Source organism: Armigeres subalbatus, unplaced genomic scaffold, assembly GCF_024139115.2.
Source record: "Armigeres subalbatus isolate Guangzhou_Male unplaced genomic scaffold, GZ_Asu_2 Contig1286, whole genome shotgun sequence".
Taxonomy (NCBI): Eukaryota; Metazoa; Arthropoda; class Insecta; order Diptera; family Culicidae; genus Armigeres; species Armigeres subalbatus.
The window spans coordinates 140,651-156,477 of record NW_026942052.1 but is presented as its reverse complement, the minus strand read 5'-3'; the positions used below and the strand labels follow the sequence as shown (position 1 = coordinate 156,477).

General features: G+C 42.2%; 1 protein-coding gene across 1 annotated transcript; it reads right to left on the bottom strand.

The window, feature by feature from the left end:
- Positions 1-1,528: 1,528 nt before the first annotated feature.
- LOC134202564 (protein gooseberry-like) lies at positions 1,529-8,570 on the bottom strand. Its single transcript, XM_062677567.1, has 3 exons — positions 8,143-8,570; positions 2,545-3,739; positions 1,529-2,437 (listed from the first exon to the last, which is right to left on the bottom strand). Exons 1-3 carry the CDS (start codon positions 8,195-8,197, stop codon positions 2,296-2,298), a joined length of 1,392 nt encoding a protein of 463 aa, XP_062533551.1. The 5' UTR covers positions 8,198-8,570; the 3' UTR covers positions 1,529-2,295.
- Between the last annotated feature and the right edge of the window lie 7,257 nt (positions 8,571-15,827).

Here is a 15,827-nt window from a genome sequence, read left to right as displayed (position 1 = left end):
CAGTACCTGATTCAGTCCCTCGAAGGAGAGGCACGGAAACCGTTCGAGACTTTGCTGGAATTGTTTCCGAACCGGTCACCATGCTAGAAGCTGCTCATCTAAGTATTCTTGTCGAACGTGTCGCGATCGCCACCAACGCGTTGCTGCATGATCCATCCAGACTGTTAAGTCTTCTGCTGCTCCTGCCGTGATGTCGAAACCCCATGACGTGATGTCCAATTCTGTCCTGCTGGCCAATCCGGGACCGCCTTCCTCTTCCCAACAAGTTAGCATGTCGGTTCAATCCCAAGCACGGTTCTTGTTTTCAATCTATCTTAAAATTGTTTTCAATGATAGCGAGCTATGGGATGAAGTGCCGAACCGTTCCTCTTTCTATTTACATAAAAAAGAAATTCTGTCTGTCCTTACAGACTCGGAAACTACTGAGCCGATCGGCCTGAAAATTTGTAAGCAGGGGTTTTTAGGTTGGGGCCGCGGAAGGTTCTCAAGATGGCGCTAGACCTCTCCCCGCTCTATAAGGGGGGCTCCCATACAAATGAAACACACATTTCTGCATATGTCGGGATCTAATCAAGCAAATGGAATCAAGTTTGGCTTGAGGAGGTTTTTGAAGACTCTAGACAGCTAGTAAATAACAAATAATGATCACATACATACTCTTGGACATACTTCTTATTTTCTACCCATATTTGCTGATACATTCGAGGATATGTACTCCAGAACAGTATGGGCTGCTTAGGACATCCGAAAAAAATATTTCAATACCATTTTTGCCCTTTCTATACTAGTTATGGCGTAAGTTAGTTATTTGTCCATTAGATCGGCGTAAAAAATTCGCCCTGAAAGGATTGACCAGTTAAGAGCATTGACACTTTAAGTTAACCTACTTTTTGGTGCTTGCAAAATTGGAAAAAAAAGTAATTAAAAATCTGATTGGCAGCTGCTAAGAACAACTTCACAGGGATTATAAACGCATCCCTTAACAAAGTGAATCGAGAACAACAAGAGTCGAGCTAACAATCTTTCCTTTCCATGTTGACCGTAAGGAGGTAGCCATTGCCGTTCTTGCCTTAGTGAATTAATAAAACTTCCGAACATAGGGCATTATAACTAACCTCTTAGCCCAATTGACCTTTCCCGTCACAAATTTTGTCTCGTTTATTGTCAATTTTTCCAAAGAAACCATATTGTTTTAAGCCTCTAACTATTTTTAAAATCGAAACAAAAACCGAAAAAGTGCTGCACGTGTGAACCCTGAAAAAATCACCCAAGGTTCGTTCAAAATAGGGAAAAAAACAGCGCTTTTCGATTTTTGTTTTAAGTTTTAAGAATGCCTAAAGGCGTAAAAAATATGGGTTTTTTAGGAAAGTTGACCTTCAATAAGCCAAAGAATCGATTGAGTAAATAAAAAAATGACGGGAAAGGTCAAATCATTTGTTGATTGTTATACCTAATTTTTTTGTGACTCGGATGATTATATTAAAAAAAGCTTGAGGGATCATTTCTTTCAACTTTTTCAACAACTGAATTATTTTTGAACAGTTTATTACGCATTAATCTCTTTGTACCTCATTTTTGTATATAAATATCTTCTCAGCTTATTAGTTTAATGTAAGGAATTCAATTTTATCTAATTTAGAAATATTCTTATCGTCTAATTGTCTCATATCTAGTCAAAAACAGTCTGATAACATTTCTCTCAATTTGTAAAGTAAATCTACATTCGCACCTTTCGCGCACTGCACACGTCGACGACTACTAAACCTTTGTTACCTTTGCTACAAACTAACCCTGCTCGAGCTAACCCTTACTGCTAATAAAACTGAATTTATGAAAACCCCCGAACAAGGCACCCATCGGCAGCTCATATCCAAATATTTACAACTTTGCAGCGCGCTTTGTCCTGTCGGTCGGTCGATCGATCGCCGTGGCCATGCAAAAGCCCATAAAAATTAGCTAAGGTACATATTTTCAGCCAACTTGAAACACTTAAAAATCTAGCCCCCTTCTAGAGATAACGAGATACAGCGCAAAGTCGCGCACCGCTCCATGAAAACCGCAGCGAACTGAACGCGTGCTTGAATATTTATGAACTCCCTGAAAACGGAAACTTTTCGCTATCTACATTGCGGCGGGTGTGAACGGCGGGGGCACCGTCGGCGGTCAAGTGCTTTGGCCGCGCGCGCGGGACAAATTATGCATTTTTTTTCGATTGCACACACTGTCCCACTCTTTCCCATATTTGAAGGTGGGTGTGTGAGTTAATTATGATTAATTTATAGGTGTGTTTTTGTTTCAATGCAGGCGGCTCATGTCCAGGCCTCCGAGCTGACCGAAGTACGGATAGCCGGACTTGGCTTCGGCGGCTGCGGCTGCCGCCGCGGAGTAAGCGTGGTGCGGGTGGTGATGGTGGTTCATGTTGTTCGAGAAGAACGTACTGCGGAAGGAAGGAGAGAAATGAAAGAGTGTTGATTAGATATTGTTTTTGTTTGGGAAGGGAAAGTTTGTTTTAGTTGGGGGAGGTGTTAATTGTTTGACACTTACCTATAAGCGTCCCATTCGGTGGTGGCTTTGTTGTGGGTTGAATGAGACGAGCGCCATTGCGAGGATGAGTTGTCGATGGTGGTGGATGCGTTGGCGGAGGTGTTCGTCGGAGCGTAGGAAGCAGCAGATGCGTAGGACTGGGAGTTGTCCAGCATGGGGAAGTAGTTGTAGTTGGAGGAAGTGGTGGTTGAATGATGGTTTTCGGAGGTGGCGGATGGGATTTGGTTGTGGACCGGGCTGATTGATGTCGGCGGGCTGAGGGAGGCTGGTGGGCTCATGGTGGCTGATGTTGGGTGGATCATGGTTTGGGCCAGTGGATTGTAGGCCGTTTGGGATGCAGCGTGGATGGATGTTTGGTTGGTCGGTGGGTAGCACGCTTGACTCCACGATTGCATGCTTGAGGGGAATCCGGCGGAACTTGTTGGGATGGAGGCAGCGGCTACAGCAGCAGCGGAAGCAGCTGCTTGTTGTTCGAATGGAGCAGGGTACTGGGCGTTGTAGGCAGCGAGCTGCTGGGAGCTCATGTGCTTACGTAGACGTGCACGACGGTTGGAGAACCACACTTGAACGCGGGCCTCCGTTAGGCGAGTTTTCTGCGCGAGTTCTTCACGAGTGTACACATCAGGGTACTGTGTTCGGGCGAATGCGATCTCCAACGCCTCTAATTGTTCTCCGTTGAAGGTAGTTCTGCATCGACGCTGCTTTCTCTTGAGTTCGATTCCAGGTTGGGATTCCGTATCGCTATCCTCATCGCACGAAGATCCACCCAAAATGCCATTGATCGAGTGATTTCCATGGCGTTCATCTTCGGGACGACCTCCACGAAGAATTCTAGTGATCGAGCTAACCGACGGCGCTGAATTCTTGTCGCAAATTCCCTCCTTGATCAGTTTCTCACGGATATCGTAGCTGTAGATTCCGGGATTACCCTTACGCATCTCTTCGATTTTGTTCTCGATCTCCGGTGTGGAAACGCGTGGTTTAGATCCTCCGATAACTCCCGGGCGAATCGACCCCGTTTCTTGATAGCGATTCAAGATCTTCGAAACACATCCGTGCGATACTCGTAGCTGCCGGGAGATGGAACAGGGCCGCACACCGGCCGCAGCCATCTCAACGATTTTCAGCCGAATATGATTGGGAAGGGGGCGCCCGTTGATGAATACTCCTCCGAGTTGGTTCACACGTCCCTGTCCTGTAAAAAGAGAAGAAGAAAGAATCTCATTAGGCTAACCTGTTCACAAATTTGTACAATTCATAGCGCGGGTGGTCGAAAGACTTCAAAGGCGGTCAACCGATCTGCACACTTAGAACCTCGGTGGTGAGAAACTGAGGCTGCTGAATGAGCCAGCGAGAAGGCGGAATGAAAAATTGATCCATTTCTCTTTCGGAGCCATTCGGGACCGTCGTAGTCGGGTTTTGTGCCGTGTCATACTCCGGCGGGGTGTCACATTGTTGTGTCATCCGAATTGTGTTCGGGCCGGCGGCAGTGTGGCGGCAGAAGAACAAGTGGGACGACAAGGGGCAAGCGATTAGGATCTTGTAATGAGGCCGGTCGGGTATTGTTCGGTGACCGTTTTGAAAGGGAACACAAATTGAGGATGAAGTGACGCGAGAGAATAAGCTCAATTGATCGTGGGTGATCGATCAATTGCAGGGGAATTCAACCGGTTTAATTAATTTCCTGTTGATGCTTGGTGGGAAAGGAGGTGAGCGGAAAGAGAGAACGGGCTTGTTGATTCATATTGATTAAAACCTTGCGGCGATTCGCGATCTTCGTTTTTGATCGCGCTTGTGCGCAAAAGGGTACAATTTTCCTTCCATCTTTTGCGGTGCGTTTTGCGAAGAAGTTCTGTGTCGGCAAGCGAGCAGAGAATTAAAATCCGGCAGGCTTTTGACACGCCACAGCCAGTTCCATGGAAGGGATGGATCAGAAGAGGGGATGTCATTTGTCAACGGAATCGTGTCCAGCAGGCTCCAAATAAGGGCAACGATTACTACGCCCAACCGTCACGTTGTTCTGTCCTTTACGCAAGTTACGGCATTTCCTGTGCGTGACTAATGCGACGACTGACAACGTGTGAAGGTCAAACCTATCAATCATCGAGCTGAAGATGCCGCGCGACGTCCCGGCGTGAGGACTCTTCCACAAAGTATGATCCACTCGGACATCCAGACATCGACCTTGGCGTCGTATTTGATTACACTTCAATTAGGCGCGAATTGCAATTAATTATTCCGCCAATGGTGCCTGCCATGTCTTCGGCACCAGTCGAGGCTGGGCGAAGCGAAACAAAATACCGAAACGATCATTAGGCTACTGTTCGGTGTCCCGGCTGGAGCGGGTCCGAAGCGAACCCTCCTGGGGTTCATTTATCATTCCGCAGTGGAATTCGTGTTCGCGCCGCGGACTTGCTCCCGCTACGGAACGGGTGGTAGCTTAATTAGAATTTAATGGTTTTTAGCGAAGCACGCGGATTCGTAGCATTCAAATTCTGACGAATTGTTGATCTTTTGTATTTTTTGGATGAGCGTAAGCGTGAAAATGCTGCACACTTGGAAGGTCACGATCGGTAGCAAGACCGGGGAACGATGCCATTTGATACGAATGCTTTGTTTGAGGCCATGTGTTTCAAACGATCCTCGCCAGGCTTTTCCGCCGAAGCAGTAAATTAGATTTGCTGTCCCGACGTGTGTGATCCGGAATCCTCGAGGCGGATTATAATTTTGAATATTATTATTTGCACTTTCGTGGTTGGTTCCCGGCGGAAATTGCTCGATAAAACTGTGGAATATTTTGACGACGAAGAAACCGGTTCCTGCACGGAGGTGATCTTACAGAAATCAACGCCAAAGTCGGTCGACTCGGAAGATGATGAATGTGAACAGCATGTTTACACGTTGTATATTAAAATCTAATTATATGGTGCGGGATTGTTACGCCTTTCTTCGGGCATGATCGTGGCGAGGCAAGGCAAGCTGCCATCGATCGTCGATCAATTCCGCAAGCATGATCACGATGTTTGACTTCAATTTCTGCCTCACTTGTGTGCTATAATTAGACGCAATGCTCGATCGTTATTCCGAAAGGCTGTGGAGTTACTCGAATCTTCTGGAGTCTCCCATGTGCCGCGGAGCAGAAATTGAATTAGTGACCTATAAATCAGTCCTCGATCAATGAACATGGCAGCCTCTTGCCTGCGTGCGTGTGTGTTCATCAGAGGTCCATAAATTTCTTGTAGTGAACCCATCCGAGCAACGAACGTGTTGAAAAGATAAATGATCCCCTTTGAATGTAGCCGTGGACACATGTTGCTGTCGGTGTCGTTGTCGGCATTCCGTGAATAACCAACTGGTCGATTTCGGCAATTTGATTAAATTCTGCTCGCTTGAGATCCGCCTCCGCACGCCTCTTCGAGGGTCCCAGCTCGGCCTAGACGGCGATCGCGCGATCAATTGATTAAAATGTACGTCGTTGTGCAGAGTCCTGAAGTACTGAGTGCGCCCCCGGCGGCGATACTTTATCATATAAATTGATCATTTAGTTTATAAATATATTAAACATCCATATAAATTATTACATTAGGAGGTTCCTTCGGGGACCTCGGTGGACCATGCTGGAGTAGGACGTGGCCAGGTCGGCGAAAAATTTCGACGCGATTTATTCTCACTGCGCGTTTGCACCCAAAGATCACGATCCTCGGAGAGCTCCCTCGGTGTGTTCTCGGAGGGACCAGCTAGCGTTGAAGTAATAAAATATTTCCAATACCATTACGTTATCATTATCGAGCATCTTCGTCTGAGACCCCGTCGCCCCATCGTCCATCGATCGCTAGGAAGAAATCGCGAGAGAGGGTGTCGAGTTATTGTTGAAAACAGGAATTACTGAAAATAAGATCAAAGGCAGTTCGCCGCCCTCACTCCATAGAGCTCGCGCCGTGGTCGACCGGTCGACGGATCGCAGCCCGTGATGATACGGTGGGAGGTACCGCTGCTGATCCCCTCCGGCCCTGGGCGACCCGGGATCAGCGCTCAAATTTTGTAATAAAATATGTGCGCGCTTGTATCGCCGCCCTGCCATACCACGCCACCCGCCGTGATCGCTTCTTCCTTTTTCCGTCCTTTAGGGCCCCGAGCTCGTATTCGGTGCGCGGAAGATCGATCGAAAGCGGAGAGCGCAAAAAATGCGCGCCAGCGTGTCTGGGAGTGCGCTTCTGGAGTGCATTCGTGCTCTTCGCGGGATGCATTTGACAGGGAGGTCACGCGAGCGGGGAGAAGTTTCTGGAAAGCGAAGGTGATGTATCTCGAATTTTAATGAGTTTTCAGGTGGGAAATTGAAGGATTATGGCGAGGGAATAGACACTTATTTATGCGAAGGCCAATAGCGGAACTTGATTCAACGCGATCATAATTGAGCTGTTCGTGGCATAACCGATGACCAGATTCTTAAACAAATCATGATTGATCCCTCAAATCATTGACACACCCTGACAATCGATCAGGACTATGGAGTCCTGCTACAAGTATTTTTAATTTAAACTCCATGGAAAGCCCGTCAAATCAAGAATGCTATAAAAACAATTTAAAACTTCAAAAATATTACAAACACTGAATGTGGTGCGGTACAGAAAAATCAACAAGTTTCAGTTCTTCAATGTATCCAAAACATAGATTCATAGTAAATCAACCACACCTTTTTCAATCAGATTTGAAAATACTTTTGAAAGACTTAAAGTTATTGAATCTTGAAGTCTGACTCATAATGACGGGATGCACAAAATGCATCCTTGCTTGATTTACTCAATTTCCAAAATGCAATCGTGCGTAAGATTTTTACGTTTTCTGCTAAGCTCACGCAAAAATCTAAATCCTGGATCGACTCAACGCCCTAATAAGCTTATCTTAATCCCTGATCTACAACCAACGCAACACCCGATAGGATCTATGTCTCCGTCATGCCTTGCGCACAAGCAAACATCCAAAAGATCAATTTAATCCTCTTTCCCAGCTCTCAAGCACTTCTTCCCCGTTGCACAAAGCCAGTCCATTTCCCGAGCCCCGAACAATGACCAAACAATAACATATTTACAATCATTAATCTTGTTAGCCCCTTGCCGAGTGCAAGCAGTTCTCCTTCGATCGATTCGGTCCCTTTGATATTCATCCCAAGTAACCTTCTGTTACAATGGCTTCTCACCCTACAAACGGTTGAGAATTTATTCACGATCAGAACCCACTTTCCCCGTCGGCCGCATTCGAATTAAAATTACAACGCCCCTTCTTTTCCCTAGAGGAAAAATAGATCCTTGCCTGCCGTCTGTTGCCGCACAGAGGATCAAACTTTCTCACCTCCAGTGCTGCCGCCGCCCGGCAGGATCGCTATGATTTATGATCCCGCAGAAGCGATAAATGATCGACACCGATCGACCAAACGCAACAACATATGGCTCCGCGGGACCAACTGTTATCCAAGCAGATCCCGCGAGACACAAAGCCCAACCGCCCGACGGCTCACCGCCTCAGTCTCTCACTTTGATTAAACGATCATGACTTTCCAGAAACGAACATGAAAACCTTGCGCCAGCATCGCAGACTTACCTTGGAATGGATATCCGGAGAAGATCGGCGACATGTTCAAACTTGCCACTGCCATTCTGTCGTTTAGATCACCGTGCAGCTCCAACTTGATCGCGTTCGCCAAATATCGGTCCAAATTAACTTTCGTATCACTTTCAGTTCAACAACACTTCCCGATCGATTAAACAGTCCCAAAAGCAAACACTTCTCTCACTTTCGGTCCGGATTGCCAACAAACATAAACTCCTCAAAGCAATCAAAATAAACATTCACTTGACTGCGACGATCACTTCGCTTCTGTTTGCTCTCTCCCACTCCTCCTTGCAGGTTTGTATTCCAAAGATAATGTTCTCAACGACTGAAGAAAGGAAAAAAAACTCAACCGAAACCAGTTTTCTTGCGATGAGGACGAGATGTTTCTCCTTGAGAGGCTAGCACCTTACTGACTTCAACATTCGCCCGCTCGGCAGGTTCTTTACTCCACCGAACCCGGGCCGACTTCGGCATCATCATTCCCACGTTTTTTTTTTCGTTTCCATCTTCTCTGCGGTTCTTCCATCGTACTCTCCCAAGCAATCGCATCCAAACGCCTGGCCACGCCCATCCCATTCTCGCGTATTCCGCTTTATCTTTCCCGTTCTTCTTCGATCGTCCATCATAGCGCAGAGTCGACCAAGTCGATCATCGTTTTGCGCAGCCGCTCGTCGCTGATTGGTTCGAGCGCCGCACCAATACCAGTGGACGTCAGTCTTCAATGCATCGCGTGCATTCGTTGCATTGTGTCACCCCGAAGACGACGACGGCGACGACCACTTCGTCGGAAGGCGACAATTCTTCCTGCGATGATCGATGTTTCTTATCAGTGGAGGCGGCAAATCGGGCTTTGATCTTCTCCTTGAAGGTGGTCGGTCGCCGCCGCACAGATGTGGTGATCGATATATTATAGCCCGCGCTATTCTGGGCAGGGATTTGAGGGAAGTTTATGGCGTTTAACGGCCTTAGAGGCACAGAGAAGGGAAACAGCCACACGAACAGGGGGCAGTAATGTGTGGCACAGGGAAAGCCTATGTGGCGGCTTCGTTGGCGGTAACTTCTGAGCCAATGCCGTGTTTGTTAGGTGACAAATGGTCCAACGGCTTAGAACTGGAATTGTGCACAATGCCATTAAGGCAGTTTGATGATGATTGTTTCGTGTTTTTTTTTTTGGGTGCTGGGAAACGGCGGTGGTGTGTGGGTTTAAAATTGGAAAAATGTTCCAGTTTGAAATCAGGATTAGTTTATGAACTTGGGTGGTGTAAAAATAGGGTTGATTTACAGCGATAATTAGAACGGAAAGGAAATGAGATGCAAGTTTTTTCAAGTATATAGAGTACTGGTAAATAAAGTTTCTGAAGGAATATTGCCGCTAAGGGTAAGATTTAAGCGGTAAATGCGACAAACGAGGATCATGATAGTACTCGTTTATAGTCATATAATGATGGTATGGCTGGAGAAAATTAAAAAGTTTGCAAGAGATTTGACTTGCGATGGATTTGTTGGAAGCAATCAGGGAGGATGGAATACGTCAACCAAATCAAATAGACAATGATCTAGATAGGACCTCAATCCTAAAATTTTTAGCCAAAATATTATTTTTTTAAACTTAAACTGCGTTTTGAAATCTCACTCATTTTTCGCGCACGATCAAAAAAAGATCTGAGTTTTGATCGCAGCAGTTTCATATGGCTGTCTTGCATTTCTCTATGAATATTAAGGACAAGCCTTCCAGTTCTCAAAACTGGATGCACTCACGTTTTCAAGGGAACCCCATTCAAAACTGGAGCCGCGCACAACTGTCATTTTTATTATACCAGCTTTGGTACGTCGCAGCATGCGTGGAATGATAAACATGACAGTTATGCGCGGCATCCATTTCGAATGGGGTGTGTTGTATACTTTGCATAATTTATAGTTATAGCGTTGCCTCAATCAATTATCATTGTAAGTAATAGTTTTATAGTGAACAGGTAGCTCATCACATGCTGACTTCCGTTTGAGCCCTTTCTTGACCGACCGTCGACCGGTGCAGACGCACAAGAACAATATCGTTTAATAAAATTTTGCCAATCTAGCCGGAATAAACCATTTTATTTGTTGAAATCACTTAAATTACTTTGTTTTTTGGTTGTTGTGATATAAAAACAGTTTTAAGGACAACATACCCTTCATATACACCGAGCTCGCTTTTTACGCGGTTAATTTTCATCAAATTTTCGGTCACCTCAAATTTTACGACTTTTTCAATTTCGCCTAATTTTTCTTTGATTTTTTGTAGATTTTTTCGAACGATAAACGTAAAGCTTTATTAGTTCCAAGTGCCAAAAACAACCAAAAACAAATTGTGCAAAAAGCGACCCAAGTGTGTGTGTGTGTGTGTGTGTGTGTGTGAGTCATCCTCTACCCCTCACCCGGCTGGGGGTGTTGGTCAAGTAGTACTACGAATAATTTGATCAGATCTCATGCTCCGTAATGGTGCCCTTTTTGTTACGAAGACTAGTACTACAAAAAGGATTCACTTCTGAAGCAAGGCAAGTTTCTTAAGTGAGTGTAGGGAATGGGATGTACTAGTTGTTCATAACAGGTACAGCAAAACTTCACAAGGACGCCCTTATTCGTACTAGCTACTCAGGGAATAGAAGGTCGAGAAGAGCCACCATTGCTAGCTAAAGCTTGAACCGGATATCTGGGACTCCCACAATATCCGCGGCAATAGAAGCAAACGATGCCCTGTACGTATTTAGTTGAATATTTTATGAATTCGAAGTTTGGTGAAGAATTGAGAGAAAAAAGATTAAATAATTGGAACGTGCTCACCAATTTAGTTCATCCAGAGTTCTGCATCCTTCTTTGTTTCCAACGAAGACGTGATCGCAATGCCGAACTATGGCCGATTCGAAGGCTGCGTTTGTTCACGTGGAAGTGCTTTTTAGTATCATGGCTGCTGACTCTTTGAAATTGTATCAAGTGCGTTCATAGTATTGAGTCCTTATCTTGAATTCCCCGAGAGTTCAAGTATTGTAAAATAAAATTCTTGAATTCTGAAAAGATGAGATTAAAAGAAGGAAAGCAGTATCAAACAAATTAACATTTTTCATAACAACTATTTTTCTAACTTTCCATTTTCTACGTTTTCAAGAAAATTAAACGGAACATCACATTTCGGATCTGATTCTGATTAGGCAATGTAACAGTAGCACGAACAATTATTAGATACAATTATTATACAATCACAGTTACTATATCCAAGTAAAACTTTTTATGGTGTACAATTATTCATCAGTTGTTCAATATGTGTGATTGTTCATTTAACTAAAAAAAATTATTTGTCTAAAATTTGGAATTATACGAGAAACAAAAAGCTATACCTACAATTTATTATTTTTCTATGGGTTCCAGTATAGTTTTTGCAAAGCTTTTAAGCCGATTTAATTAAATATCAAGAGATTTTGTTTGAATCGGTCTAGACGATGATGATTAATTTGTTTTCTATTTGGCTTTAACAAATTAAAAGTGAATAAACAATATGATCTATCCAATATATACTATCCAATTTTCATTTAGATCTGCTTAAGTATGTTCATATATTGTTGAAAAGGTAAAATTTTATGAAAATTAAATAATCTAATAACTGCCCAATAAGACATCAGATGCTGGTTGTTGTTTATTTCTGTATTTTTTTTAAAGAAACATATTTCGGCAATATATGAATCTCTATTGCAGTCAGCTGAAGCGATCGTTATTCAACACTTTTGTATGCTTTATTTATCATTTTAAAAACAGCTAAAGCAATTTGCACAAATCACTTAGTGTATATATTCGAATTACTAAGAATATTAATGTAAACTATTGAACTTGAATATTAGTGAAAGAGAGTATCTCAAAAGTTATGCTAATCAAATTTTGATCACTTATCCGAATCAACGAATTCAAACAATCAACATCGGTGAAGTAAGAAAGCATGAGGAATACAATTTTATATCCTTTGTAGTCTGTAGAACTTCTAAAACAATAAACGAAACTATCGCATTTAATTAAACCAAGTCACCGATGATAAAGATAAAAGGATATTACAATTCCATTTGTCACAGAGTAATTTGACGGGATTTCATTCCGTGGAAAGGATGAGCATTTAGTAATAGCAACAATATTTCACTTGTTGATGTAAACTCTCGTGAAAACTAGCAATTCTGAGTGTGTTCTGTAAAAACAAATTAAAGCTGTGGCTGTTTAAGGTATAGCCTGATATAAAAAAACCCAGATTAATCCACCTAGCGGTGATGATGCCTTTCTCGTGCGGTAAAAAAAATATTTTTTTGGGCATTACTTCTGAGCCCATCGTCTGATCGGGCCAATTTTCAATAGGAAATAATGAGACAAGATTCTGCGTCGAATGCAACATGTTGCGAGGGTATCGGTTCAGGGTAAGTGCATTAAAAGTGAGTTAGATTATTTTACGCGCTTTTTTCTGAGAAAAAGTATTTTGGCCATAACTACCAAGCCCATTGTCCGATCCGTCCAATTTTCAATAGGAAACAATGGGACAGGATACTGCGTCGAATGCAGCCTCTTGTGAGGCAATCCGTTCAGGGTAAGTGCATTAAAAGTGAGCTAGACCTTTTTACGCGCTTTTTTATGAGAAAAAGTATTTTGGCCATAACTTCCAAGCCCATAGTCCGATCCGGCCAATTTTCAATAGGAAACAATTGGGCAGTATACTGCATCGAATGCAACCTGTTGCGAGTAAATTGGTTGAGGATAAGTGCAAAAAAGTAAGCTAAACTTTTTGCTCTCTTGGTGCGCACATACACACACACACAAACACACACACACACACACACACACACACACACAGACATCACCTCAATTCGTCGAGCTGAGTTGATTGGTATATAACACTATGGGTCTCGGGTTCATTTTTGGAGCGAACATATAGCCTTTACGTATACTTAGTATACGAGAAAGGCAAAAATGTTTCTAATATAAGGTGATAAATAAATAAAATTATACTCAATAATTTCCAATCAAAAGATGTCTATAGTTGTGAATCTTGAATTCTTGAATGAATATTTTCGCTGCTTGAGTGCATTGGTCAAAGATGGTGCTATCTGCCTTCGGTAACAGTAACAACTGTAGTGCTGAGTGTTGATGACAATGACCACCAATCTTGACGAAGTAGATAAAGTGCTGTCCGCTTCCTTCTTATGCTGGAGCATTGTGTAAATCGACTTATGGTTTTTTATATTATTTTACCTTTGGTCAGAAACATGATAAAAAAAATGTCACAAAAAATAAACACAACCGTCCGAGCGCGATGATTGCTTCGATCATTGTGTAAAAAGCGACCCAAGTGCACAATAAATATATGACTGTATGTAGTATCCGATCAAAATGCTCAGCGCCGTAGCGTGTGGTTGGCCGGGTTGGCCCCCGCCAAGGGCGCCTGGCCTTAGGGGGGCGCCAAAATCCAGAATTCCGCTATAGGAAATGATTAAAAATTATTCAAAAATTCACTGGTTCAAAGTGATACAAATTTAACCTTTTATTACGATTCTCTCGGGGACTACATAATATAATCAATCATTTGACGTATTTCCGGAAGGCCCTGTTCCGTCAATAACTGATACAAGTTGTTACCGAATGGTATCACTTTGTGTATGGTGTTGGAATGCAGGGAAATAATTTGTCAAGTTAGTGTCTAATCGTAATTTTAAAACAGGCAATGAGATCGAAGTAAGCTTCGCGCGCGGACGGTGGTGTTTTTATCTTTAGACAGATTTTTTTTCTCGAGTCGGCTGAAAATTTTTCACGTTCGGCCGATGCCATGATGTTTGCCTTGAAATATGAATGATCTTTGCATGTCCGACGATTTTGTGTAAGTTATACGGAAAAGTGATAGTGTTGTCAGTCATTCTAAATTTGCAGAAGTGATTAAGTGTTTTACTGATTCAGATGCAATGAATAAATTTACATTTCACATGCTGTCATATTTTCAATTCTTAATTGAATTGACTTCGAAAAACAGTAAAAATGTTTTAAGGAACTCTTGTTTTACTTTTGAATAGCGTTAAATTTAGGGTAGCCACGATTGTGGTAAATTTTTGAATGTGAATGAAGGAAGTGATTGTTCATCGAAGGAGCAATGAAGTTTTGAACCGAGGAAACGTGTGAACAATCGAGATGGGAATCAACCAGATACAGTGGCCACAATCAATATAACCACTACATATATGTCGCCAACGGAATAAAAATGAACAATTTGGTGAGCCAATTCCTTTTATCATTATTATTGTTAATTCTATAGAAATTTAATTTTATGAGAAAAATACTTTTTTTATAAATTATATACACCCGGTGAAATGACAAGAGTGATATGATAAAAACGGGTTTCAGTTGCATACAAATATTAGATAACAATTAAAATCCAATTATGAATTATTTTATTTAGAAATTAAAACAAATTCTTTTTTATTTTTCTGATAATCGAATTTTCCGGATATTTTGAAAAGCTTTAAATTTAATTTGATTTTAATTATCGGATGTTTGGATGTAACACAGGTTAAAAAAAAGGTTTGGTAACATATTTAAATAGAATCCATCCACGCTGTAGTTTCCATGGACGAGCGGAGACACGGTTGAGCCATCTTGTTTTATTGTGTTTTTCTGTTTTTTTTTACAGTGTACCACGCAACTACGACGTCCGGGTCTTAAATTGCACTCGTGACGTCGTGCTCGTTTGGCTACACTAACTGACAGTTCGTTTGGCTACACTAGCCTTCACCACAGATCGTCTTTGGAGTATATAGTGTTTATACTTCATAGTGACTATACGGATACGTGTTCCGACCTCGACAGTGGAACCGTCTTCAATGCGCCGTACTTGATTCGATTAAAATCAAGTCAGATATAAGGCACTAAGAACGGCATTTTTGTGGTAAGGTCGAGATACGTGATCGGAGAATAGAATTGGGTGGAGTAGTGTTATATCTCTTCTAACGATAGGAGAAAAATACGGCGTATTGCCGGAGTTAGTTTTAATTCATGCTGCCTTCAAGAGATATACTTCCTGAAAAAAAAAATCTCTGGAAATCTGGGCTCTGAAAATAGATTTCCAAACATTTCCCAAACAAAATAGGTCAAATCAAAAAGCGGGTGACCAGAAAATACAACGAAGATTTGATTTATTTATTTCTCTGCTAGCTCAAGACTACTGTCTTTTTAATGCTACATGTTTTTGCGATACAGGGAAGCATCACTTATTATAATATCTATTGAAACGCTTTGATAAAACGTTCAATTAATGTCTAATTAAAATACTCTTCACAGCGCCTGAACACAAATATTCTGGTTTTTTATACAAACCGGTAGTGAACTCAATAGGCAATTCTACAAATCCATACATTAACTGATACACAAGAAAATATCAGATCAGTTGTTCCCTATATAGAAATGCTAGTTTTCTTTATTCAGATTCTTTTAACAGTTTTCACTTAAAAACCTATATATCAAATTGTTTCATGAAAAACAGAGTAGAACATGAAATGACAAATATAGGATAGAATGATAGTTCTGAACATAGAGTGTACTGGCATCGTACTACTTTTCCATGCTACAAAAAATCTAGTGTACGTTTTCAACCCGTGATTTATATGTTTAAAATATTGCAGGCC